The following is a 27,306-nucleotide window of genomic DNA, read 5'->3' as shown; positions in this document are numbered from 1 at the left end:
ATGTGCTAAGAATCAAAACTAAAATACCTAGAATCAGTTCACCAAATTGTTCACTGTACAGTATTTCAGGATCCATCTCATCTTAGGCATTTAAATATGAAACCTAAGCCTTAAAATTATCAGTTATATGTCGATATAAATTTGTTCCAGAGAACACTAGGGAACATTAGGGAAATGTTTATACACATATGAGAAGAAAATCAAATACAAGAATTTGTTAAGTATTATTAAAAGTAAGTATTCACTATCATCAACCTTGCTTAGCAAAAATGGAATAAGATTTACAAATAACTTGTTAACACAAAACTGGTAGATGTTTTATTGGTAATATTTTAAAAGACATTTAACATAAATTTTCAGAAATATACTTATACAAGTCTACATCGTCTTACTCTATTTGTACTTTTTGTTCAGTTTCCCAAGTCATTTTGAAATTTTATTGTTTCCTGTCCTGACTCTATAGATGACCCTTCCTTGTCATCCATTTGATATTCAGTATTTAATTTGTTTTCTCATCTGTTCACCATTTTGATATTACTGCTTTTTCTTTAAGTTCTGAATGACTGCTGATCCAAACATATGGTTTTCACAGTTACCACTCACATTTAGGCAGGCACATCTGTGTATTCACTCCATGATGGAAAACAGCCCTGAGGCGAGCAGCCCCACCTCTGTGACAGCCACTTTGTATGTAGCAAACTGGCTGTACGTATGTATCACATTCTCTGACTACAGCCCAGGACACACGGCAGAGAAGAAGGCCAAACTGCCACAAAGCAGTAAGCTGTGCTCCTGTCCTAACATCAGGGCAGTGTTTATTCTGGGCTCACAATCAACTGGCAAAACTTCACCTTCATGTACATCTTAATCTCACAATAACTCAACCCAACCACCATCACAATCCTGATCTTACAAGTAAAGGAACTGGGACTGGAAGAGACCAAGGAAACGGTCTCAAGCTACAAGTAGCTAGAGAAAGAGCTGGGACTTGAATCAGAAGGTGGACTCCAGTGTAATAGTTTTAACCACAGGACATCACTCATATCCTAAGTACAAGCCATGCTCTTGAAATGATGTCCTGAATTTCACCCAAGCAGGTAGAAAAACTCTATGTTCATCCCGTCTATCCTGAGAGGTTGGTGTGATGTCTCCTAACTTTCAACACAGTTAGAAAGCAGCATTTTAAATACATCAACACTGCTAGATCAAGAGGCAGACAGATCCCTCCTTCTGCTGTCTCACCTTTAAAAAAGCCACTTCTTGATCCACCAAAATGAAACATGTGATTTTATTTGGTTAGAGTCCATGAACTATTATCAAACGCAGTTCATACCCCTCTTGTTTGGTTCTTCAGTAATGACTTCTTACTCAGATACTCATTTTAGAATTCTGCATCTTTACCATTTTAATACATAATTTGTTAAACACAGAGCTTCTTAGCAAAATAGGTACTTTGTCTAAACTCAAACTAAGTCTTCATTCCCTTGGTTCTCCTTGAGGGAAACTGAGGATGCCATCGTGTTACCTGCAAGGGGGGATACGCTGGTGTGTATCCTTGTCACACTTTGGTACCAAGATGGTGCAAGCAAAGAACATGAGGTATTTGTAACAGTTGGTTTGAACAAGTGCAGGGAAAAGAGAAGACTCCCAGCTGATGGATGCTTCCTTTTGAGTCCTGTGGCCAAGGTAATTCGGAAAATTTGTATGGTTGTAGGGCAAATTCAAGCAGAGTTCCAACGTAATTGGCTCACACTGACCTAACAATAACAACAACAAAAAAACCACACATACAGATACATATTATACATTTTAATGTATAATTTCATTTTGTTTATATTTATAATTCCACATGTAAAACAACTTACAAAATTAAAGTCTATCTTACAATCTTTCTTAAAAGTATTTAAGACTAGAATGCAAGCAGTACATGAGGTTGCCATCAAAGATAAATAATGTGGTTCATGAGGTGTCTTGACAAGCCAAGATTCATTTCTGTATATGCATCTGCTAGCACACTGCCCAGCATGAATGTTTCAGAAAGTCTTCCTCATTTTTCCCCTTGGTTTCACTTATCTGAAAGTGACTCCTTTTCCTGCTTCCTTTTACTTTAATTTGTCATCTTCTGATTTATCCATTACTCCTAAACTAATGCATTCCCCATCACCCTGCGAGCCGCTTTTAAAAATCAATGAATTTAGCTGAGGGGGCAAGTAGATGACTTTTTTCTATGTGTTTTGTGGTTAATAAACATATGAAAGTGAAAAGTGAAAGTCACTCATTCGTGTCCAACTCTTTGCAACCCCATGGACTGTAACATGTCAGGCTCTTCTGTTCATGGAGTTCTCCAGGCAAGAATACTGGAGTGAGTAGCCATTTCATTCTCTAAGGACTCTTCCCAATCCAGGTATTAAACCCAGGTTTCTTGCACTGCAGGCAGATTCTTTACTGTCTGATCCACCAGAGATTTGCTGATCAACGTGTAAAGCTACACAACTCCAGGGCACAAGGAGGCTGAGGTCCATTAGATATCCATTGCCAGAGAGATCATCCCTAACCCTTAGCTTGGCATCCAAGGCCATTTCACACTCCAAACCACAGCCTAACTTTCTAGCCTCATCACCCATCCTATCTCATCAGCAATATTTGCTTGGTGACACCAGACATTTTAAGAATTGCATGACTTTGTGGTTCCTGTTAGCTTTTATCCCTTTCTTTCTTTCACACGCTTGCAATCACCCCTCAAATGCAATCATGCTTCTAGCTGTCAGCACTTGTTTCCTGGAATAATCCTTTCCCATCCTCCTCACCAAGCTAATTTCTCCTTGGTCTGCAGCACTCAGTACAAACACCTCTTCCAGGAAGCCTTCCTAGCCAACCACTCTTCCTCTTCCACTCCCAGAAGGAGCACCAGAGTATCTCTAGGACATACCTGCCATGCCCACATGGCCCTCTGCTCTATTCTTCACTTACTTACTTGTCTTCCGCACACAATTCTGAGACTTTTGTGAAATGAGACTTTCTTTTTTTAAAATTGAAATATAGCTCATTTACAATGTTGTGTTAGCTTCTGGTGTACAGCAAAGCGATTCAGTTTTACACACATAATTAAAATGAATTCTTTTTCAGATTCTTTTCCATTATAGTTTATTATAAGATAGTAAATATAGTTCCCTGGAGACCTTATTTCTTGATCTCATAGTCTGCACCAAGCATAGTGTGAGAATTAAGGGAGGAAAGGAGGAGGAAAAGTGTCAGAAACCATCCTAAGCACTTTAAAATGTAAAAATAATTCAAAATATAGTCCAAGCCATTGAAGCAGTCTAAGTCTCCAGGGATATAACATGAACAGGTTAGGCCAGCAGGACTGGACAGAATGCTAGAGCCCAGAGGGACAAAGTGGACAGAAGCAGCTTGGGAAGACTTCCCAGGACAAAAGGAGTTGGGACAGATTTGGGGGAAAGCAGCAACAAGGCTTTCTGTCCCTTGTCTGCAGTAGGCGTGCCTCATTCCCAGAGGAAAGAGGTGATCAAGGGAGTGTCTTTGTAGAATCAGGCCAGGTCCACCAAAGACTTCATGCCTTAAGGGTAATTATTCAAATTAAATTTAATTATTTGACTAAGAAGTGGTAAGCAGGCAAACAGATTAGCAAGAAGGACTGCAGTGAAATAGTAAAACAGCTCTGGGATGATTTCTCGATTTAAAGAATCTGAGGGCTTTTCAGAGACTATGCTATAGGGAGCTTGACACTGATCAGATTAAAAAGCTTATGACCACATATATAAGACTCTTAGTTTACTGGGGAAGAAGTAACACTCTAAAGCTGGCATAATCCTGAGGATGCCTACAGCGTAGAGAGAAGAAAGAGATGGAAGAGGGATGGGGTTTGTTCAACTTCTTGCTTTTCTGATTTGTGAAAGAGGAGTAACACGAAATGTTTGATTTCAGATTACACACAAAAAATGCATGTTTGTTATAAAGGCAATAAAAAGATGCATATAGGAAAAGTTCTCCATTCCCCACCTCCCTTTCTCTTAACTTTCCTCAAAGCTAAAAGACAGTTTTAATCCTTTCAGGCCTTTCGCTTGCTCATATTTATATGCAGAAGAATTTACACACATAGGCAGAGATATGTCTATGCTTTCGCCAAAGGATAACTGTACTATCGCTATTACTTTTCAACTTGTTTTTGTTGCTTGATAACCTACCATGACCGAGCAGTAGAAACAGCTCAGCCTCTATGTTTTTCCTAATTTCTTCAATATACTTAAAATTTTACCCCCCAAAATGGGATCATTTACACATATTTTGATGCAGTCTTTTTTCCCCTGTAGACACCTTTTCTTTCTTTTCCTCAAACACCCTATCAAGTTTTGACTTTTTTTTATCAGTTCATTTCATTGAGATTAGCTAATAAACATATCACATGGACAACTTTTCTCTCTTTTGATATGCAGGAGATGTATCACTTTGATTTGGGATAAGATGCAGGCTTTAAATATTTCAGTGTCAAGGAAATGAAAGGATTAAGTTATGATCATATACTATTCTGAGATCTTTATTGAATGCATTGAGGTTGATTGAATCCTGTGTTTTGTTCCTTCATAATGGCATTCTTCACAGAGTGCTAAGCAAGATAAACTCTCAAGATATCTGGCAACCTCCAATTCTAGATTTATGGTATCAAACTTTCTTTATCTTAAGCATTAGACTCACATATGAGCCTGATTTACAACAGCCACTAGAGGGCGATCGCGTCACAAACATGTGAGGACATTTAGCAGCCACGGGGCTGTTTCCAATGTTTTCAGTGCCCACCAGGGCATCCTGAACATAGATGAGGTTTTAAAAAGCATCTGTTGAAAGAAAGGTCCTGACGGAGTCTCAATGATAGCCCACCTTTCAAACTCTGAAACAAGATTTGTTAAATTTAACTCACAGACAGGACTGTTAACTAAACAATGTTACATCTTGGTGGCAATAGTGGTAAAGAACCGGCCTGCCAATGCAGGAGACATAAGAGATGTGGGGTCCATCCCTGGGTCAGGAAGATCCCTCGAAGGGGGAAGTGAATACTGACTCCAGTATTCTTGCCTGGAGAATCCCACGGAGAGAGGAGCCTGGCGGGCTACAATCCATAGGATCGCAAGGAGTCAGACACAACTGAAGCGACTTAGCACGCATACAATATCTTAAGTCATTGGGAATCATGTATTAGGTTATGGTTATTTACATGAGAAAATGTCACTTCCAACATCCATTGGCATATATACAATTCTCAGATTCACCTTTGCATCAAACTGTGGCTCAGACAGTAAAGTATCCATCTACAATGCAGGAGACCCAGGTTCAATCCCTGGGCCAAGAAGATCCCCAAGAAGGCCGAGAAGGAACTGACTACCCAGTCCAGTATTCTTGCCTGGAGAATCCCATGGACAGAGAAACCTGGTGGGCTACAGTCCATGGACTCCCAAAGAGTTGGACATGACTGAGCGACTTTCACTTTTCATTCTAAATCTCTATATTATTTTCAATAATTTGAAGAGCTATTATAAGGTGAACACCCTTGTAACCACCATTCAGGTCAAGAAATTGAACTTTACCAGATCATCACAGGCACCCTTCCATATACCCTGTCATATGTCAACCTTCTCCTTCTCCCACAAAGTAACTACTGAGTTTCAGTCATTACTTTCTTGCTCTTCTTTATAGCTTTATTACCTAAGTGTGTACCACAACCTATATACTACAGTTTGGCTGCCCATTTTTGAAAACCTATGTAAGTCTCTTATAGTAGCTATGTTCCCCCTCTATTTCTTTATTTTTCCTTAATATTTAAGTATTGAAAAATCTGGGGACTTGACCTTGGAGTGCACCAGTCTGGATTTTGCTGATGGAACACTCTAGGCAGGTAAAACACGTCCCCCTGTACTCCTTGATTCCTGAACCCTGGCACCTGAAGGGTTCAGGAATCAGGAGGCTGATTAGGTTTCAACAGGACTTGGACAAGGTTCTAGGTGCTGCGATGTTCTTTCATCAAACGGCACATCCACCGACTTCTCTTTGTGATGTCTACAGCTGCATGGCCATGTTCAATGTCTTGTCCTATTAATTCTCTTGGTTACCATATGGTAATATTCTAATTCAATCAATTACCTTTTATTTACTGCTTGAAAATGCTTTTAGAAAGAGATCATTCTTCTCAATTGACTCTTTGGTCACACTTCTATACTCTCTGTTCCTTCCAACTAGAGATTGCAAAGAGAGGCCAGAAAATTGACATCCACTGAGAAATTATTCGAATAACAAAGCTGTTACTTCTTCCTGGATTTAACTTTTCAGTGGGAGCATCATACTGCCATCTTCCCACTCATATATATATGGTTTTGGTTTTCTTTTTATGTTCTTCAAACACACTCAGCACAGTTTCCCTAGCTTCTCACTGTCTCATCAGTTTCCTCTTTCATCACAGATGTTCTTGCCAGGTCCTTTCCATATATATTTAGCAAACGTTTGAATACCCCCTCTTCTGAGTGTCCAGCTCTGGACTAGTCACTTGTCCCCATTCCTTCTGTGTTATTAAAAATGAGTGTTGGAGGAAAAAGTACATGGGCAAACATGTAGAACTAAAGACTGATGGAACACTATGGGAAACTCAGGAGAGTCCCTGAGACATGACAGTCATTTCTGGCTTCACACGGCCACAGTGGTCATGGGTGAAGGGAGGCAGAGAGAGACACACGCCCAGGAGCTGCTCTCTCCACCAGGTTCCCAGCTGTCCGGGTCGCACACTACAAGTGATGGGTTAGTCCCTACATCCCAGACCGAGGGAACATTACATCCCTGCTCCCACTCCCCAAGGCAAGGAGCTATCTGCTTTTGCCTCCCAGCAGGGTGCAGACGTATTAAAGATTCTGGGCTTGAGTGGATACGGTGACACTAGGCTATCACTGAACACTATTATCTGAGAGATATTGTTTAGGCTTTTATTTTTTAAATTGTAGCCACTTCTGGGAATCTGAGATACACCATGGAACTTCTCCATTGAAAAATACAACAACCATGAAGACATTTTTCACACCCGCTTTCAAGATGTCACTAATTTCTGCAGCCTCATCAGGCCACAAAGCAATCATTCTCAACTTGCACTGCACACTGGGGTCACCTGGGGGATTTTAAAAATACTGATGCCTGGGCCCCACCCAGTACATCTTCAGGGACAATTAGGAAGTTACATAATTTTTTATGGGACAACAAGAACCACTGTCTTTAAGAACTAGCCTGCCAGCAACTCCAGTGAGAGAGGCTGACTCCAACAGACAAAACATCCACATTTTCCAAACCCATGTTCTCCACTGGCAGGGAGCCAGGGAATGACAGTGCTGCTCACTTGTGCCCCAGAATCTAAATAACAACAGTGTCTTATTGATAGCAGCAAAGATTTTTGAGTGATTAATCACATTTTCAAGTGATGAAGAGTTTCCTGAGGGAGATGTTGCTTGTCCATGTTTTTATAGAGAACCAAGTAGACACACACCATCCTGAAGCTCTTTGAAAAAGAAGGAGTAGCACCTTTACTCTCAACTGGAGGTTAGGCTTATACACTGTTTTTAATAACACACAAGGAATGGGGATGAGTGACTAGCCCAGTGTCTGATACTCAGAAGAGAAGGTGTTCAAGAGTCTGCTGAATATACATGGAGAGAGCCTGGCAAAAACATTTGTGATGCAAGAGGAAGCTGCTGAGACAGTGAGATGCTAGGGAAATTGTGAGCATATTTGAAGAACATAAAAAGAAAACCAAAATTATATATATGACTGGGAAGGTGGTAAATGATCCCCCTATTGAAAAGTAATCTCCAGGAAGGCTGGAATCGTGTCTCTCTCCTTTGCCATCAAAGTGCACAGTCCTTGGAACATCACAGGCTTAGTACTGGTTGAATATACATATGAGCCAAGTTATCTAGTGTTCTTCCTACAAATTCTTTTATTTTGACAGATGCAAAGATATTTAAATTTTTAATCTTAAAATATTTTAAGTATAGAGAAAACAGGATAACATACATCTAGTGACTCCCCACCTAAACTTGATACGGGCTAACATTGCTCTCTCAAATTTTTTTAATCTAACAGTGCCATGCTATGTCAGATAACCCTCAAAACTTTAGTAAAATACACATGTCTGAGACAACACTGTCACTGTCCAAAATTCTGCAACCCAAGTTCAAAGTGAAGTAAAAAAAAAAAAAAAAAAAAGATTCTGAAAGAGTTCCAAGGAAGAGTCTGAGATAAGCAAAGTCTAACCATATACATACACACATATATATACAGACACATACACATATATTTAATCGGTTTAGAGTGAATAGAATGGTAATGTTTCTTAGTGGCCAGACTGGTAACTATCTGCACTGCTCTCTCCCTATGGCAAGTGGAGGAGGACTGGGAATTGTGCTTTCAGCCAAACAGTTATTAAGTGCTCATGAAAATAAAAAATCTTGTCAGATGGGTTATTAAGTGGCTGTCTCCCTCACTCTCCTACCCAGCCCACTGTTTTCACCCCTAAAAGTCCCCTAAGGGGGATGGGCTTTCCCCACCCATAAGCTCTACTCTGACCCAGAAAAGTCACGAGTAGAATTAGGATCTGAAAACTTGAACAAATCCAGGGACCTGAACCCTTCAGCCTTTCAACCTCCCAGCCTCCAGGACCTTCACTGCCAGGATCTGTGCTAAGAAGCCACACCTTCTTGTCAACTGAAAGCTTGACAGACCTCTTCTGAATCTTAAGCCCAAGCTGACAGGGAGGCCAAAAATTAGTTCTAAAGAGTGTAAGAAGGGAGTAGACTATGAAGGCAGAGCCCAGAAGTAAGATACCGTTACTAGAAATCAGGGTCTTTGGGGACTTTCTGATTCATTTTAAATTCCTCGGGAGAGTCTTTCTGCTCACTCTGCCCATTCCATCTTCCCCTAATTATCTCTCCTCATAAGCCAGTTTGGAGAAAGCCACCTGTCTACACCATTTGGAGCCTTTCCATTGTCACCAACACAAATGAACACAAGAGCCACAAGATTGTTCTAGGTCAGCAAAGTTCCTGGAAGGGTGAGAATACATTTTATCACAAGAACAGACTGCCAAAGTTTTATGTGGTTGTTTAGATGAATTTTATATCTGCTTCTCAGATAAAGTTTCTACTTTTGAAGCTGGGCTTTAAAAAGGAAGAATGATAGCATCTGCCTGCAGATGGAGCCGGGAAAATAATATATAGGAGCTGATACTGAGTGGAAAGTCATGCCAATGACATTAAACAACACGGATTTATAGCCCATTCATGATGACACGTTTGTTTATGATTTCAGTTAATTAAGACAACTTTGCTTCTTTTCTGCTACCACATGTAACCTTTAAAAAAAAAGAAAAAATTTATACATATACATATTTTGGAGGGATTCCAGACTTCAGCATTTTAATGTAAGAAAAGAAAACGTTGAATGCATATCCTGACAGGGTGATTGCATTTGTCAGAGGCTGTACTTACTACAATTATTCAGACTGTTGCTGGGGTCACAAAGAGAGTTACCACTACATGAATCAAAGCAGGAACTGTAGAGGCATCTTTGGTCTCCTTCTTGACACAGAGTCTGACCTACAGAAGAGAGAAAGGCGCATTTACTTTCATCAGCACCCATAAGTAAATTCCAAGCACTAGTGTCTGAAGGATCCAGAGCTGAGGAAGGACACCATGGGAGCCGACGAAGGGCACAACTCTAATTTCCTTCCAGTGTCTCCAAAAATATTGAACACAAGCTGAGTAGGTACTTTCTGGATTAATTTTCCTGCAGTTAAATTCAACATTGTTATTCCAGAAGGACTCTGTAGGAATGAAGAAACTAAGGGGCAACCCATCCTTTAAAAATAGGTTGTTATAGTTTTTAATGAAAAAGATAGCATCTTGCATTTATACGGGTGCATATAGCTGATGACAAAAGAAAACTCAAGTAATTTGAGGGAAGCGCCAATATTTTAAAGCCTCATTTGATCCCAGCTCTAGTCTTCCCTCTAAGGAAAATGCTCTCCTTAATAATAAAAAAGGGCATCAACATCAATATAATAAGGGTACTTTATCATGGAAGGATTGTAAGCAGCTGTTATCCATATTTTTGGTGTGTCTCTGGAAAGTAGTACTGACCCAGCTGCAATGACCTGAGAATTAGGTTTCTTGTTTCCAAATGAATGACAGCAGTAATGTCAGCCTAATGGCTTTTCCTTAAGGTACATGGAGAGAAAACTGCTTTTCCCATTGATTTCCTGGTCATTTGTAGATAAATGGAAAAGGTAATAAATTACTGCCCATTCTCTTTCTAGCTTGCCCCCATTATAGTCAATTATTTTTAGACACATCATCTGGACTCTACAATATCTTGCAAGGCATTTTTAAATATAAATAACAGTATAGGTTTACATACAATCATTCTTACCTATAATTTTGACAATATTTATTATACTGGACTTTCTTATCTAGAATTCTAAGTTTTATCCAAAATCTTACCTATAATTCTAAACATAATATTTAGTATACTGGACTCTCTCTCCCTTCTAGTACCATTAATGAACAACACTATATATCATAGCCTTGCAAAAAAGAGATATCCTCCCTGTTTTTTCAATATATAGCAGACAAAAGTTTTGTGTTTTTTTGCAAGGTAAGTCAGGCTAAGTTCCATGAATATTAGTCTCTTTTAAAAAATTTTTATTCAGACAGCATGAATTCATTATTTGAGCCAATATTAAGTGCTTGCTACGTGACAACTTAGTTTGCCAGCAAGGCATTGAGCATTAAAAGATTAAAAAATATCTGATAGTTTTGACTCTAATTAGGGATATCTTCATGAACAAAATCTTATAATGCCATGCGATCATTGCTCCCCAAGCCAGTTCAGTTCAGTTCAGTTGCTCAGTCGTGTCCAACTCTTTGCGACCCCATGAGCTACAGCACGCCAGGCCTCCCTGTCCATCACCAACTCCCTGAGTCCACCCAAACCCATGTCCATTGAGTCGGTGAGGTGATGCCATCTAACCATCTCATTCTCTGTGGTCCCCTTCTCCTCCTACCCTCAATCTTTCCCAGCATCAGGGTCTTTTCAAATGAGTCAGCTCTTCGCATCAGGTGGCCAAAGTATCAGAGTTTCAGCTTCAACATCAGTCCTTCCAATGAACACCCAGGACTGATCTCCTTTAGGATGGACTGGTTGGATCTCCTTGCTGTCCAAGGGACTCTCAAGAGTTTTCTCCAACACCACAGTTCAAAAGCATCAATTCTTCGGCGCTCAGCTTTCTTTATAGTCCAACTCTCACATCCATACATGACTACTGGAAAAACCACAGCCTTGACTAGACGGACCTTTGTTGGCAAAGTAATGTCTCTGCTTTTTAATATGCTATCTAGGTTGGTCATAACTTTCCTTCCAAGGAGTAAGCGTCTTTTAATTTCATTGCTGCAATCACCATCTGCAGTGATTTTGGAGCCCAAGAAAATAAAGTCTCTCACTGTTTCCACATCTATTTTCCATGAAGTGATGGGACCGGATGCCATGATTTTAGTTTTCTGGATGTTGAGCTTTATGCCAACTTTTCCACTCTCCTCTTTCACTTTCATCAACAGGCTCTTTAGTTCCTCTTCACTTTCTGCCATAAGGGAGGTGTCATCTGCATATCTGAGGTTATTGATATTTCTCCTGGCAATCTTGATTCCAGCTTGTGCTTCATTCAGCCCAGCATTTCTCATGATGTACTCTGCATACAAGTTAAATAAGTAGGGTGACAATATACAGCCTCGACGTACTCCTTTTCCTATTTGGAACCAGTCTGTTGTTCCATGTCCAGTTCTAACGGTTGCTTCCTAACCTGTATACAGGTTTTTCAAGAGGCAGGTCAGATGGTCTGGTATTTCCATCTCTTTCAGAATTTTCCACAGTTTATTGTGATCCACACAGTCAAAGGCTTTGGCATAGTCAAAGGTGCATGTAAAAAGCAGTAAAAGCAAATTAGGGCAGTAAGAAGAAAGCTTCTCATAGGAGTTTTTAGGCAGATGGGATAAGCTGGGATAAGAGGGAAGGATGGGTTTCCCAAGCCAATAGCAAGATATACAAAGGGCTGGAGTCACTCCCTTTAGTTAAGGGAGACTAGACAGGAAGGCTGAGAGTGAGGCTGAGGGTTGTAAAGGCCTTTATCTTGAATAGGGCTCCAAGCCCTGGGAGAAGCGATCCCGGCCCTCCTCCCAGCCTAGTCAAGCATAAACAGTCTGTGATTACTGCTGACAGTGACTCTGTTGTGTTGTAACTCACTGCCCTTCACTCTCAGCTCTCTAAAGGCAATGGCTTTCTCCCACTCCTCTATGCTACCTTGTTCTTTCCACCTTGGGGCCTTTGGACAAGTGGTTCCCTGTGTCTGAAATGCCTTCTCCAGTCCCACTCTCCCTTGCTAATTTCATTCATTCTTCAGATAGTAGCTCCAATACCTCCTCCTCAGGGCAGCATCCCAGAAGCCCTTTACCAGGACATGCATCCATTACAACACATCCTAGCACCTTGAATTTCCCTCTTGGCCCGCATCCCTCCCTGGTTAGCAGACCTACTGTTTCACGCCTATCTCCCCCAGAAGCCTGCCAGCCCCAAGAGCTGTTCTGCTTGCCAATGAATTCCCAGCACCACAATATACTTTTAGTATGTTGAATTCAGTAGAGTGAATAATCTAAATTCACTACAGCACTACAGTTTTACTTTCCTTTTCTTTACATTTACATTTTATCATGTGACTTTTCTTAAATCTCACAGATAGAAATAAATACTGGCAAATCCTGCCACTGCATAGTAAAGAATACAAAATTATTTCAAATAGCATTGAATTATGTAGAGAGAAAGAACTATTTGATCAAAAGGGAGCTTCTTGGCTGATATGGAATAACTCAAGGCCAGAAAAAGATTTCCTTCTGAATTTTCAAAACTGGTAAAACAAAGCTATCCTTATCTAGTTTTTTATGGAATAAATTTGTGATTAAAAGGCTCTCTCTTTTGGTCTACAATGCCTTCTCATTAAAACTATTCCAATATCAATATTCATTGTGGCAAATCTAATTTAGTTACAGGTGACCAATCTCATTAGCTGATGTGGGATACACACAGCCTACGACAGGCTTTTGGGTACCAGCCACAGAAAATAGCTTACATTTACATTTATGGAGTACTCAACACATGTAATCTCTATGAAGCAGTTATCATTATTCTGAGATTACAGACACAGAAACTGAGAAGTAATAGGGTTAAATTACTGGCCTAAAGTCAACCAGGGAGTAAGTGGGAGCTGAGGTCTGAACCCAGGCATCTGAGCAGCAACCTCCACATTCCTAACAACGAGGCTATGTTAGTAAGACCCAAGTAAGACTTACAGACAAACGTAGTGGTTTTTCAGTCAGAAGATATTACTAGCCCTGTACTGAGAGATACTTCTACACAAACTGAGGCTTAAGACAACTAGGGTAGAGTTTTCTTTTCCAACAGAAAACCAATTTATTTGACTTACTTTTTCCTTGGGGGCTTCACAGATAATAACAGACTGCTTTTAAAGCGTGTTCAAGCATATTGCTTGGCAATGGGAGGCATTAAATGGTTCTCTGCACATGGTTATTTTTGGAAGCCATTACATTTAATTTCAGAAGCCACTTCCTTCTAACTGGAATTTAATTGAATTGAATAGTATGTGTTACACTTTTCTCTTTATTGTAGTGTTTCCCCATAAAACAGCGAACTGAATCTACCTGTGCTGTTTAAGTGTTTAACCATTATTTTTCACCCTTAGGAGTGAGTTTTCAGTGTAAGTTGCATGAGACTTTCATTTACCACAAAAAAGGTTTCTAGCTGACCAGAACTGTGGGGACCAGTGCGTTAGGCAATCTGAAATTATTTATGTGGGAATCCTTTAAGCACTAGGTAACTTCCAACGTTTTGTTTTGCTCCCAAGGAAAGATCTGCTGGTAAGGACTATTTCTGGGGTTGGAGCACACACTTACCATCGCTACAACTCTCCTCATCACTTCCATCCTTACAGTCCTCATCTCCGTCACACTGGAAAGTGCTGGGGATGCACTGTCCATTTCTGCATTCCACCAGACCCTGGCTGTGACACGCTAGGGAACACCAAAATAACATGCATTTTAATTATCTGTATTTCTTTCAGTGTGAGGATCATATCCATGATTCCTGTTTATCTGGCATCACCAAAAAATGAAGTGTTCTAAACATCTGAATGTTCTGCCCAAATGAACGAATGTTTCAATTTTTTTCATCCCAAGTGTTCTTGAAATGCAAGGTTTTCTTTCTGGAATTTCTCTTACCCTATTAAGTAGCACTTAGTTAAAACTAACCCTTTCTAGATCACTGCATAAGTGGAACTAGTATTAACAATAGTAGTAGTTATACTGGGCTTCCCAGGTGGGTCAGCGGTAAAGAATCTGCCCGCAATGCAGGAGACATGGGTTCAATCCCTGGGTCAGGAAGATCCCCTGGAGAAGGAAATGACAATCCACTCCAGTATTCTTGCCCGGGAAATCCCATGGACAGAGGAACCTGGCAGGCTACAGTACATGGAGTCACAAAAGAATCGGATGTTACTTAGAGACTAAACAACAAGCAGTTATACTAATGATATAAAAGCTACAATTTATTAAAGGTTTACTATATGGCAATAGCTGTGCTAGGAGTATTACATATCTAATCTCAAATCCTCATAACAAATTTGTAAAGTGCATATTATCAACCTAGTTTAGAATAAAGAAACTGAACCTTAGAGACATTAGCATGTGTGTCATACTCTCAAGGCTGTTGAAAAGTAGGGCCAGGATATGGAAGTAAGATTTTCTAACCCTAAGCTCCAGCATTTCACTCTGCATCAACCTGACCTAATGCACCAATGAAATGCATAATACCAACCCTACAATAAACACTTTATTTCAAAACTTGCTTATGACACCTGATATTTAAAAGGATGATCTAGTGACCATTCGGAGAAGGCAATGGCACCCCACTCCAGTACTCTTGTCTGGAAAATCCCATGGACGGAGGAGCCTGGCAGGCTGCAGTCCATGGGGTCGCTAGGAGTCGGACACAACTGAGTCACTTCACTTTCACTTTTCACTTTCATGCATTGGAGAAGGAAATGCCAACCCACTCCAGTGTTCTTGCCTAGAGAATCCCAGGGACAGGGGAGCCTGATGGGCTGCCGTCTATGGGGTCACACAGTCGGACATGACTGAAGCAACTTAGCAGCAGCAGCAGCAGTGACCATTAACCTTCCAAGAACTGGTTGTCTTAATTCTATTCCTATTGTCTTTTAAAGCATCAGAAACCCATGTATCATGTGACCTCAGCCTTCATAGAGTTACTATCTATATATACACTTGAGCACCATATTCTTGCTTTTCCAAGATCCATCAAAATACAGTCCACTCTGTTCCACAATGTCCACTCAGGCAGGACTCAGATGATATTCCAGTTCAAATATAATTCAGGAAAGAGGAAAGCTGGTCATAGTGTTTGCTAATTAATTTAAATAAGTTTTCTTATGTCAAAATAAAAACCATGCAACCTACATTTCTATTTTTGCCTTAAATTACAGGCAAATTGAACAGCCAATCTCATATGTAGCTACTGTTTCTACTTTTATTAGACAGTAAAAGATGGAATAAAAAGTTTAATTAGCTTGAATATGCATAAAATGCACCATATTAACTCTTTCAGGCTAATATTACTCTTCTTTAGCTTCTATTTAATCATTTTATTATTCCCTATCAAGTATAGTATACTTTCTAGGAAAAAAATGTGGCAAGCCATACTCGATTTTATTAGGTAGTGTAACAGCTACCTGAAGAATCTTTTTTTAAAAAGAAAACAACTGAAGTATAGTTGATTTATAATATGTTAGTTTCAAGTACATAGCACAGTGATTCAGTTATACATATATACATCCATGTATATGTACCTATTCCTATTGGTTACTACAAAATATTAAGTATAGTTCACTGTGCTATACAATAGACCTTGTTGATTATCTGTTTTATATACAGCAATGTGTCTATGTTAATCCCAAAGTCCTAATTTATTTTTCCTTTTCTTTCCCCTTTGGTAACATAAATTTGTTTTCTGTGTCTGTGAGTCTGCTTCTGTTTGGCAAATAAGTTCATCTATATAATTTTTTTAGATTCCATAAGTGATGTTATATGCTACTTGTCTACCTCTGTCTAGCTTACTTCACTTAGTATGATAATCTATAGGTCCATCCATGTTGCCGCAAGTGGCATTATTTCGTCATTTTTTATGGCTGAGCGATATTCTACAGTATACACAGACTACATCTTCTTTATCCATTCATCTGTCAATGAACATTTAGGTTGTTTCCATGTCTTGGTTACTGTAAATAGTGCTGCTATGAATATATGGGTGCATGTACCCTTTTGAATTTTGGTTTTCTCCAGATATACTCACCAGAAATAAGACAGGCTCTGAAGTTATAATATCATCACACACTCTGTGTAACTCCATCAACCCTGAAGGCTCTCTTCTCTCTGTCAGTTCTCCCTATGCTCTCTCACAAATGGTGCCTGTGAGCATGTGTGGAGGCTCTTGCTTAACTGCTAATATATTGTTTGCAGACAGAAAGTTCCCAGTCTCTGGGAAGAATACCTGCTTTGACAAAGTCACAAAAGAAGATTCGTGGGTAATGAGAGAGAAAACAGCCACCTGCTTGGCCAGAGTGGCAAAGTCAGGCTTTGAATTTTGGTGAGAAAAATTTGGACATCAGTTATACTACATTGTTATTGTCATCATGCCATTCAACTATCATCTGTATAGGCCAGGACCGAAGTGTAAGAATCTGTTTAAATAGTGAACCTTCAGTGTATTTGACTAAACAGACAGAAGCGGGAAAATGAGCATGATGAAAACCTTCAGGGCACTTACAGCAATTGACTTCATCGGATTTATCCACGCAGTCATGGTCCCCATCACACACCCATTCAATGGCAATGCAGCGCCCGTCTCCACAGCGATGCTCCTCTGCGGGGTTGCAATCTGGAGGGAGCAAGCACTCAGGAGGATGGAGAGAACCAACATGACAAACACTTGGAATGTATGGCTCGTAGTTCCAGTACAAGTTAGAAAGTTCTTCTCTCAGTAAATAATACACTACCAAAAATTTGAGAGCTAATCACAAAGTCAAAATGGTAAACAAGCAAGAAGAATTCAGCTGGTTTTATTAATAATTCAGGAGGGCATTCAGAATTAAACACAGTTCTTTAAAATGTTCTTTAAATCCATCTGCTAATGCAGGAGACACAGGTTCGATCCTTGGGTCGCGAAGATCCTCTGGAGAAGGAAACTGCAACCCACTCCAGTATTCTTGTCTGGGAAATCCCATAGACAGGGGAGCCTGGTGGGCTACAGTTCACAGGGTCACAAAAGAGTCAGACATGACTTAGTAACTAAACAACAACTTTAAAAGGTTCATTCCTCTTTTTAACTGAGATATAATTGACATAAAATGTTGTGTAAATGTATGCTAAGTGAGATAACCTAGAAAGAGAAAAATACTGTATATCACATGTGGAAAAAAGCTGAATTTGTACAACATATAGACAAGTGGCTAGCAGGGGCTGGTGTGGGCTGTATTGGAAAGATGTTGTTTACAGGTACAAACATGCATCTAGTAGGTGGATTCCTTCTTTAAAAGATAAGATGAGTTATTGAACGTAAAACAAATCCTGATGTCTTCACTGCAGAAGTCGCCCTGTAGTGCATGGCAATCAAATACAGGAGAGGTCTTTGGTTGTATATAACAAGAGAATCAAGAACTGACCCAGAGGGATGGGATGGGGAGGGAGGTGGGTGGGGGGTCCAGGAAGGGGAACACATGTAAACCCATGGCTGATTCATGTCAATGTATGGCAAAAGCTATTACAATACTGTAAAGTAATTAGCCCCCAACTAAAATAAATAAATTTATTAAAAAAAAATAAAATAAAAGTTTATTTTAAATAAATAAATAAATAAATAAAAATAAAAGGGAAAAAAAAAAACAAAAAACCTGCAAGCAGAGTTTTGCTCAAGAGCTCCAAATCTAACCATGAGCCACAGCCTCCAACCAGAGAAGAAACAATTTCAAAGAGACAAAAATATGTTAACTCCCATTTCCATTCCACTTCTTTAATGTTCCCTTAGTATGACTTTACCCAAGAAAATATTACATTTACACGTAAGACATGACAGATTAGTAATTGAAAAAGCCTCCTCTTCCTGAAAATTAAGAAACCGATCACTTTGTAATTTAACTCACTAACCACACTAACAAACAATTAACTACAAGATTTTGATTGTAAGTTTCTATAATTTTAAATGAAAACCTTTAGGGAAATAATGTTACTTACCACAGTTTTGTTCATCACTTAGATCTCCACAGTCATCATATCCGTCACACACCAGGCTATAATTAAGGCACTTGCCTGTGTGACAGTGAAACAGATTCTCACTGCAATCTGAAAAAAAACAAAAAAAACAGAAGCCACTGATGGGTCATCAGAGCAGAAGAGGATGTTACAGTAGTAGCTGGTTTAACAGAAGCATATCATGGGGGGAAATCATAATGGTCACCTAGTCCATAACTACTGTTTCATGGTGGGGGAGACTGTGGTGCAAAGGGAGCCACTGACTTGTTCAAGGTCATATAACAAGTTACTGTAGAACAATGATGAAGACTCACTGGCTGCCAAGCCAATGCTCTTATCACTTCCTGAAAATACCCACGTTCCACTCTATGTCACTTGAAAGCTTCCTTATAGCCAAATATGAGAAAAGACATTCTCAACCCACCATAGTTTCTACTCAAGTTCACTTTCATACAGAATGAACACTTCATAGACAGTGAGTAGTTATTTCTTAAAAATGTTTACTTTAAAATGCAAGTCCAAAAAAAATAAATAAATAAAATGCAAGTCCAGTTTTGTCAATGGTAAATATAGACACAACAAAGAGAAAAAGTCATTTATATTACAGAGTTGTTAATAATTCACACAACTTTACCACTTAAGGCAACTGAATGTTTCATAGCATGACCTTCAGATAACCAGTACTGTCCTAGATTATGATGCTAAGATAAGAAAAAGTAATGTAACCCTTATTGCCAAATTCAGACTTAAATTGAAGAAAGTGGGGGAAACCACTAGACCATTCAGGTATGACCTAATCAAATCCCTTATGATTATACAGCCGAAGTGAGAAATAGATTTAAAGGACTAGATCTGATAGACAGAGTGCCTGATGAACAGTGGACGGAGTTTCGTGACATTGTACAGGAGACAGGGAGCCAGACCATCCCCAAGAAAAAGAAATGCAAAAAAGCAAAATGGCTGTCTGAGGAGGCCTTACAAATCAGCTGTGAAAAGAAGAGCCGTGAAAAGCAAAGGAGAAAAGGAAAGATATACCCATTTGAATGCAGAGTTTCAAAGAATAGCAAGGAGAGATAAGAAGGCCTTCCTCAGTGATCAGTGCAAAGAAATAAAGGAAAACAATAGAATGGGAAACACTAGAGATCTCTTCAAGAAAATTAGAGATACCAAGGGAACATTTCATACAAAGATGGGCTCAATAAAGGACAGAAATGGTATGGACCTAACAGAAGCTGAAGATATAAGAAGAGGTGGAAAGAATACACAGAAGAACTGTACAAAAAAGATCTTCACAACCCAGATATCATGATGGTGTGATCACTCACCTAGAGCCAGACATCCTGGAATGTGAAGTCAAGTGGGCCTTAGGAAACATCACTACAAACAAAGCTAGTGGAGGTGATGGAATTCCAGTTGAGCTACTTCAAATCATAAAAGATGATGCTATGAAAGTACTGCACTCAATATGTCAGCAAATTTGGAAAACTCAGTAGTGGCCACAGGACTGGAAAAGGTCAGTTTTCGTTCTAATCCCAAAGAAAGGCAATGCCAAAGAATGCTCAAACTACCGCACAATTGCACTCATCTCACACGCTAGTAAAGTAATGCTCAAAATTCTCCAAGCCAGGTTTCAGTAACATGTGAACCATAAACTTCCAGATATTCAAGATGGTTTTATAAAAGGCAAAGGAACCAGATGTCAAATTGCCAACATCCAGTGGATCATCAAAAAGGCAAGAGAGTTCCAGAAAAACATCTATTTCTGCTTTATTGACTATGCCAAAGCCTTTGACTGTGTGGATCACAATAAACTGTGGAAAATTCTTAAAGAGATAGGCATACCAGACCACCTGACCTGCCTCTTGAGAAACCTGTATGCAGGTCAGGAAGCAACAGTTAGAACTGGACATGGAACAACAAACTGGTTCCAAACAGGAAAAGGAGTACGTCAAGGCTATATATTGTCACTCTGCTTATTTAACTTATATGCAGAGTACATCATGAGAAATGCTGGACTGGAGGAAGCAAAGTCTGGAATCAAGATTGCTGGGAGAAATATCAATAACCTCAGATATGCAGATGACACCACCCTTATGGCAGAAAGTGAAGAAGAACTAAAGAGCCTCTTGATGAAAGTGAAAGAGGAGAGTGCAAAAGTTGGCTTAAAGCTCAACATTCAGAAAACTAAGATCATGGTATCTGGTCCCATCACTTCATGGCAGATAGATGGGCAAACAGTGGAAACAGTGGCTGACTTTATTTTGGGGGGGCTCCAAAATCACTGCAGATGGTGATTGCAGCCATGAAATTAAAAGACGCTTACTCCTTGGAAGGAAAGTTATGACCAACCTAGATAGCATATTTAAAAGCAGAGACATTACTTTTGTCAACAAAGGTCCATCTAGTCAAGGCTATGGTTTTTCCAGTGGTCATGTACTAATGAGAGAGTTGGACTATAAAGAAAGCTCAGCACCGAAGAATTGAGGCTTTTGAACTGTGGTGTTGGAGAAAACTCTTGAGAGTCCCTTGGACTGCAAGGAGATCCAACCAGTCCATCCTAAAGGAGATTAGTCCTGGGTGTTCTTTGAAGGACTGATGTTGAAGCTGAACTCCAATGCTTTAGCCACCTGATGCAAAGAGCTGACTCATCTGAAAACACCCTGATGCTGGGAAAGATTGAGGGCAGGAGGAGAAGGGGACGACAGAGGATGAGATGGTTGGATGGCATCACCAACTCAATGGACATGTGTTTGGGTAGACTCCAGGAGTTGGTGATGGACAGGGAGGCCCAGCGTGCTGCAGTTCATGGGGTTGCAAACAGTTGGACATGACTCAGTGACTGAACTGAACTATAAGCTTAACTATTACTTTATGAGATTCATGAATTCCACTCTTAGAAATCTACCCAAGAGAAGTGAAACATATATTCACACAAAGACTGGCATGTGAATGTTTATCACAGTATTATTCATAATAGCCAAAGCCTAGAAATTATCCAAATGCTCAATAATTGGTAAATGTGCCACCAAAATATAGTATATTCATACAATGGGATACTATTCTATTAAAATGGGATACTATTCAATTAAAAGTATCAAACTACTGATGCACGTGACAGCATCGATGAAGCTCAGATACATTTTGCTAAGCGAAAGAAACCAAATACAAAAACTACATATTGTGTGATCCATTTATAAAGTTTCTGGAAAAGGCAAACTTACAGAGACAGATGTAGCTGTGGCTGGAGATATGGGAGTGAGGACTGAATGCAGATAAATAGGAGGGAAATGTGGGGAAAGATGGGAAAGTTCTAGAAGTGGATCATGGTGAGGGTTTCACAATCCTATAAATTTACTAAATTACTTTACAGTATATAAGTTATACCTCAATAAGGTAAAAATGTTTACATGTAAAGGCTGTACTTAGTAGCAACTATATTTCTTAAATGTATTGGGTTGGTCAAAAAGTTCATTCAGGTTTTTTAGTAAGATGTCATGGAAAAATCCAAATGAACTTTTGGCCAATCCAATATTATCTTTTCCCTTAGAGTGAATTAAGTTCAAAAATAGATTCTTAAGGCTAGAGAGGGATCATGGAAGATGTGCAGAATTTTAGTAGAGTGGATGGAATGAAAATTTCAGCATATTTCAAGTAAAAGGAATAGCAAGAACAAAGGAAAGAGGTGAGAAATAAAGTCACATATGAGGATCAGTCTCCTTGACTGATAAAGATCAAGAATCTTAATGGTAAACATCCCAGCCTCCTGCTAATTGTTACTCCTGAAGTAAGTCTGTCTCTCATACAATCGGTGATAGGTACTTCTTTACCATGGGGCTTCCCAGGTGGCATTAGTGGTAAAGAACCCGCCTGCCAGTGCAGGAGATGTAAGAGACGTGGGTTCGATCCCTGGGTCAGGAAGGTACCCTGGAGGAGGGCATGGCAACCCACTCCAGCCTTCATGACTGGACAGAGGAGCGTGTGGGCTACAGTCTTTAGGGTTGCAAAGAGTCAGAGATGATTGAAGCGACTTTGCACACATGCACCTCTCTTTACTCTAAACATCCGAAATTCTGTAACAATTCATTGTCAAAAATCTTGGGGACTGATTAGTGAAACTGTGAGCCACATCAAAATATTATTTACATGAATCATCAACTTCTATTTCAAAGAGCACTCTCCTAAGAAGTTACTTGAATACTCTCAGAATCACACCATTTTAGAAATGAAATGTACCTTAGGGATCATCTGTTCAGCACCATCATTAAGAGGGCGTACACATGTATACACACATATACACATACAGAACCTTGTAAGTCCTTTTTTTTTTTTCATTTCCCCTGGGCCAAATAATTTTCAAATGAGGACAACCATCATAAGGGAAAACATAAGGACTAAAAAGAGGTGCCAGTTTTCACCTTGACCATATTATTTCCCCCCATTCAGCCGAGGGTGCTAACTCCCCATCCTGCACCCTACTGCCAGCTGAGCTGACCACACACATACCAGCTAAGTCAAGAAAGGTTAACTATGGTTCTCCTGCCCACTGGGCAAAGTTGGGGAATTTGTGCATCAAGATATATGCATTTCCTCGGGAAATGTTAAACATCTTTTTGATTTTTGTTTTATTTTCATCTCTTACGAAAACTTTTGAATCAGCATGCTAGAATCAGCATTATGGTGGGGTCTTCACCTTGACCATCAGTGCAGAAGTATTTACATCACCAGAAGGAGGAGGCAGTGTGAAGGGATGATGGATTTTAAACATATGAATTAATTTTTTTTAAACAGTACACTTCACTTTTTTGGATGGTAGGACTGGAGAACCAAATACTTCTTTCAGAATCTGATTAACCTGAGAACACTTAAAATATTCCCAAGGTCCATTCCGGGATCCCTGGTAATTCATACAAAAAAACCTCGTTGGGTGTATTTTGTAAATTAAAGCTGTCATTGATTAACTTATTTCATAAATAGAGATGATTCAAACATTTTTTATAATTCCTCATTATTCATACAGGGGCAGTCTCAACTTTCCACTGCTATGACTTTCTTGGTTAGAAGCCATTTTCAGACGTTAGATACAAAATTAGCTACATTTGGAAAACAACTTGTTACCTCCCTAAGGTCTGTGTAATTAGTAAACACAGAAAACCTTAACCAGAGGCACTGCACACCCAGAAACACATAGCAAATAGCAAAGATCACAGTGCTTCCTTTTATTGAAATAAATGTTTATTTCAACTGAAAAGAGATGCTATAAGTGCAATTTGGGGCCAACAGATGAAAACTTACAAAAGCTGCTTGTTGTGCTTTTCTTGCTCAATACAAGCATAATTTTGCATAACCTAAGGTGGGTATTTTTCTAGATACAGATCTTTTTTTTTCTCTGAATGAGAGTTTTGATAAAATGCTACTTCTAAAGTTCTTGCATGTTAATATTTATTTCAGTCTGGCATCTTACACTATTAACTTTTATCCCTCAAAATTGTCATTAAATGAAAAGAGACAGCTAAGGAACAGACAACCTTTTTTCAAGAACTTCATTCAATTTTCTCAGTCTCTTGAGTCTATAAACATAATCATGTTGCCTCAACTCAGGATTCAAGTAGGGATGCTCAATTTACACCCAGAAACAGCCTTGTCTTGAGATGACCGAAGAGGTTAATCAGTTTGCCCACAGTTTCCCAGCTTGTTACAGTGATCTGGGCTTATTGATGTCCTGAGGGTTTTCAGCTATTGACTTCTAGCTCCAAAGGGGGATTTCTCAATTGCAGTACCGTGGACACGTGGGGCTGGGTGACTATTGTGGGGAGCTATCCTGTGTGCTGCATGTTTAGCAACAATCGCAGCCACTGCCCACTAAATGCCAGTAGCATCCCCTTAAACTTCCCCGGTGGTACAATCAAATAGGGCTCTATATACTGCAAAACATCTAGAGGGGAATATTGCCTCCAACAGAGAGCTACTGTTCTGGAATATCCAAGCATCACCTTATTCCAAGGCCAGTTTTAATCCTGTCTATCCCATTGGCTCTCTCATGCCAATCTGGCAACCAGTGATTTGTGCTCGTGTCTCTCACAAAATCTCTCTGTTTCCACCATCTTTTGCTTTGCCATACCTATTATATTGGGCTTCCCAGGTGGGACTAGTGGTAAAGAACCGGCCTACCAATGTAGGAGACATAAGAGACACGGGTTTAATCCTTGGATTGGGAAGATCCCCTGGAGAAGGGCATGGCAACCCACGCCAGTATTCTTGCCTAGAGAATCCCATGGACAGAGGAGCCTGGCGGGCTACAGTCCATAGAGTCACAAAGAGTTGGACACAACTGAAGTGACTTAGCATGCACATCTATTATATTGTTCTAAAACATGATATTTAATTGTATCTATGTTTATGTTATGATCTCTATGCCATTTCCCTGATTAGACTAAAAGGCTCATGAAGCAAAAAATCATGTCTTAACAGTCTTTATATTTACCAGGTATCTAGAACATGCTTCACACATAGCAGGAATTCAAGATTATTCAATAATTTTATTGATTCCCTATAATCAGATGGCCTCAAAACAGGAGTGAATTTTCCAGACATCTGAAACTTCTTCCATAAAGGTAGAATGAAATATTTTTATTTTTATTAATTTGGTAGAAATCTTTCTAGTATTTATTTGCTCCCCTGTCTTAATAAATATAGTAGCTACAGTCATTTTTGATGATTCAGAAACATTATTTGGAATATCAGTTTTTATTTTGTGCTACTTGGGTGGCCTCCTTTCCAAGATAGCTTCATATGGTGCTGCTTTTAAAACCATTGTGCATATTGTAGTATTTCTGTCTTCTCCACAATGTATCACCTGACCTCTGGTGGGGAAGGAGTGGGAGGGATTTTGGAAGGACTGCGTAGAGAATAAGATAACAACCACAGTCACAACCATAAATCCTAATGCCTTTTGAGAATTACTGCATGCCAGGCACTGGTCTCTGTACTTGACATCTAGTGATTCATTATTCTGCTCAACAATTCTAGAGATAATTAGTATAATAATATTATTTATTGTCTCCATTTTACTGATGAGGACACTAAGACCCAAAAGGATTGAGTACGTTGCCATATTTACAGAGGCAGGAAATGATAAAGAAGGAATAGGAAGGGCTTCCCTGGTGGCTCAGTGGTAAAGAATTTGCCTGCCAATGCAGGAGACACTGGTTCAATCCCTAGTCCTCAAAGATTCCACATGCCTCGGAGCAACCATACGTCACAACAATTGAGCCTGTGCTCTGGAGCCTGGGAACTGCAACTACTGAGCCCACATGCCACAGCTACTAAAGCTTGCATGGCCTAGAACCTATGCTCCACAATAAGAGAAGCCACCGCAATGAGAAGCCCACACACTGCAACTAGATAGCAATCCCCGCTTGCTGCAACTAGAGAAAAGCCCACACAGCAAGGAAGACCCAGCACAGCCAGAAAGAAAGAAAGAAAGCAGGAAAGAAAGAAATAGGAAGCCAGACAGCCTGACTCAAGACCTCGTATTATTAATCTGTGTGATAATTAGTATAACTAATTATGCTAACTAGTATATTTAGTTAACTCAGTATAATTCGTTTACCACACTACACAAAAATAAATGGGGTAACAACCAATGTTACCCCAAATTCAGAGTGAATGATTTCCGAAAGTATTTGACATTGGTTTACATGGCATAAAGTATGGGGGCTTTGTGGCGGTTCTTTTTCCTGTGACAGGTCTTTTCCTAAGGCTTTTTCATTTGCTAAGCACCTGCTACATATCAGATGCTGTTCTAGAGCTGGTTACAGAATCAAAAGATGATAGAATATTAGTAACAAAAGAGACACCAGACACCCTCTAGTGCAGCAGTTTCAAGCCTGACTGCGCATTAGAATCACTGGCAGGGTTTTACAAAGGGGCTGCTGCCTGGGCGCCGCCTCCAGACTGACAGAGCTAGAATTTCTGCAAGTGGGGCTTCCTGGAGATGCTACTGTGCTGCCAGTCTTGATGACAGGGAAAACCAGGGAGTGAGATGTCGCCTATTTCAAGTCACAGAACTAGAAATTTAAAAAACACTTCCTCATTTTCAAAACTCCTTTCTCTATACCACTAAAATTCTTCTCAGCGTTTGGATGCCTGTCCGTTTTACCGATACTTAAGGAAGACACAGGGCTTCCCTGGTGTCTCAGACAGTAAGGAACCCACCTGCAATGCAGGAGACCTAAGTTTGATCCCTGGGTCAGGAACATCCCCTGGAGAAGGAAATGGCAACCCACTCCAGTGTTCTTGCCTGAAGAATTCCATGGACAGAGGAGCCTGGCTGGCTACAGTCCACAGGGTCACAAAGAGTCAGACACGACTGAGCAACCAACACACACAAGGAAGAGATCAAGAAACACAACAGAATGAGTTGGGAGGTCACTAAGCAGTCCCAGATACCTGGTGAGCCACTGTAATAGACAATTCTCTTCCTCAACATAACAGAGCACCCAAACTAAACATTTTTCCTGTCATATGAATGATCGGAGCACAATCATTCACCAAATTTGCACTTTCTGGACATTGGCAAGTCAAAGGCAGCACAAATAAGAGAAAATAATTCGATTTGGACCCATTCAGGAGTGGGTTCAAATCTGGCACTTTGAACCACTGGCAAATTATTTCATTGCCATGAACTTCACCTCTGTACCTGAACAAAAAGGAGTGATACTTCCTTTGCTGAAAATTAAATCACATCATGTAGGTAAATGCTTCCAGCACAATTGATTTGAGAACTCACTCAAGCAGCAAACCCCTTCCCTTCCTTCCTTGG

At 39.8% G+C, this 27,306-nt stretch overlaps 1 protein-coding gene across 3 annotated transcripts in view; it reads right to left on the bottom strand.

Annotated features, from left to right (window-relative positions):
• The window catches only part of CORIN (corin, serine peptidase), a 285,216-nt gene that overhangs the window by 86,305 nt on the left and 171,605 nt on the right, over nt 1-27,306 (bottom strand). For all 3 annotated transcript variants that reach the window (XM_081590643.1, XM_081590651.1, XM_081590633.1), the window contains 5 exons: nt 18,468-18,575; nt 17,005-17,115; nt 14,061-14,177; nt 9,534-9,641; nt 1,526-1,757 (listed from right to left, as the gene is read on the bottom strand). In XM_081590643.1, coding sequence (XP_081446769.1) covers nt 1,526-1,757; nt 9,534-9,641; nt 14,061-14,177; nt 17,005-17,115; nt 18,468-18,575 — 676 coding nt within the window. The remainder of the gene's footprint in view (nt 1-1,525; nt 1,758-9,533; nt 9,642-14,060; nt 14,178-17,004; nt 17,116-18,467; nt 18,576-27,306) is intronic.

This window comes from Giraffa tippelskirchi, chromosome 1 (assembly GCF_054371585.1).
Source record: "Giraffa tippelskirchi isolate mGirTip1 chromosome 1, T2T-mGirTip1v1.2.pri, whole genome shotgun sequence".
Classification (NCBI taxonomy): Eukaryota; Metazoa; Chordata; class Mammalia; order Artiodactyla; family Giraffidae; genus Giraffa; species Giraffa tippelskirchi.
This window is presented reverse-complemented; position numbering and strand designations above follow the sequence as displayed.